This window comes from Atta colombica, unplaced genomic scaffold (genome assembly GCF_001594045.1).
Source record: "Atta colombica isolate Treedump-2 unplaced genomic scaffold, Acol1.0 scaffold19, whole genome shotgun sequence".
NCBI lineage: Eukaryota > Metazoa > Arthropoda > Insecta > Hymenoptera > Formicidae > Atta > Atta colombica.
This window is the reverse complement of record NW_017259282.1, coordinates 387,964-389,245: the sequence shown is the minus strand read 5'-3', so window position 1 is coordinate 389,245 and position 1,282 is coordinate 387,964. Positions and strand designations below refer to the sequence as shown.

The 1,282-nt window shown below is 37.2% G+C and overlaps 1 protein-coding gene across 9 annotated transcripts in view; it reads left to right on the top strand.

Moving 5' to 3' along the window:
- LOC108686812 (afadin) overlaps window positions 1-1,282 on the top strand; it is a 172,404-nt gene that overhangs the window by 112,911 nt on the left and 58,211 nt on the right. For all 9 annotated transcript variants that reach the window (XM_018192290.1, XM_018192289.1, XM_018192286.1 and 6 more), the window contains exons 7-8: window positions 85-181; window positions 404-698. In XM_018192290.1, coding sequence (XP_018047779.1) covers window positions 85-181; window positions 404-698 — 392 coding nt within the window. The remainder of the gene's footprint in view (window positions 1-84; window positions 182-403; window positions 699-1,282) is intronic.

Sequence of the window (1,282 nt, the reverse complement as noted above, 5' to 3'; positions counted from 1 at the left end):
TATATATATATATAGATAAATTATATATAGCACAGTCCTCTTTTGATGTGTTTAGATAAAATCTTATATGCATTTTTATTGCAGGTTCCATTATGTTTCACGTGAGAAGGAGGCCCGCAGATTACATGCCGCGGAAACGTAAAAAGAAACCAGCCGGAAAGTGGAATGAGCTGGATCATAAGTATGTCAGTTTTAGGGAAATTTTTATTCAGAGAACATCAGGAGTTACCCGACATTCTTTATCCGATGGATGTTTAGTCTATCGTTAATTAGTTATATTTTGATGGGAATAATATTTCATGACGTAGCAGATGCTAGCATCTTTTTAGTATCTTTAACGAATCTTTTAACGAATCCTTTTAACGAATATTTTGACAAAATTAGCTATATTTGCTTTTTATAGGTATGAGGATGAGAGGCTACCATTTTTGCTGGAGCTTAATCCTGACAGCAGCGATATCCCGAATGGCGCCGGAGTGCGACATCGATTACAACCGAATGTCACGGAGGTAGGATCAGAGAGACCGATAGGACCACAAGCGGTGCAAGCGCAAACACTGACGCTGCCGGGACCGATGGTGATGCCCAGGCATTGCGTTATAGCTTTTACCGAGAACATTGTGACTCTCACGCCATGTTCCAGAGATGCACATACGTATGTTAACAATCAGAGGATACATCAGACGACCATTCTACAGGTTTGTTTTTGCAATCAGAATATATTCCCGTATATTTGTATTTCGCATTTGTATATCTGGGTATCTGCCGACAACGCTCGTGAACAGGTAGAGCGAATTGAGACGAAAAGTCCTACCAGTACCATTTTGCAATTTTCGCAATAATTAATGAGATATTAATTTCTAAAAATTGCGTATCAAATACATAATGGTAGTCATTAATCACGTGGAGAATTGTTTTCTTTCGCCACCGTGCGTAACTATTGCTGCTTATAATAAACAACTCCCCGCATATCTAGCGATTATGAACAACGGGCGTGCAGCATGGCCAGCGCGGCCGCTGTTGGATATGTGCTTATTCGACAATCTTTCGAAATTAATGTTTTGTTAATGAATTATTGTGAAAATTATAAAATGGTAGAGAACTTTTATTTCAACTCAATTTAGTCCGTTCTATATGTCCATGAGCGCGTGATAGACAGAATTACCAGACACTCTGTATATGACGTAATTTATGTAAATTTGATTACTCTTCTTAATACGAATCACAACTAGTACAGAAAATTTTTATTTTAATCTTGAGTTATTATTTTATTATTTTTAAA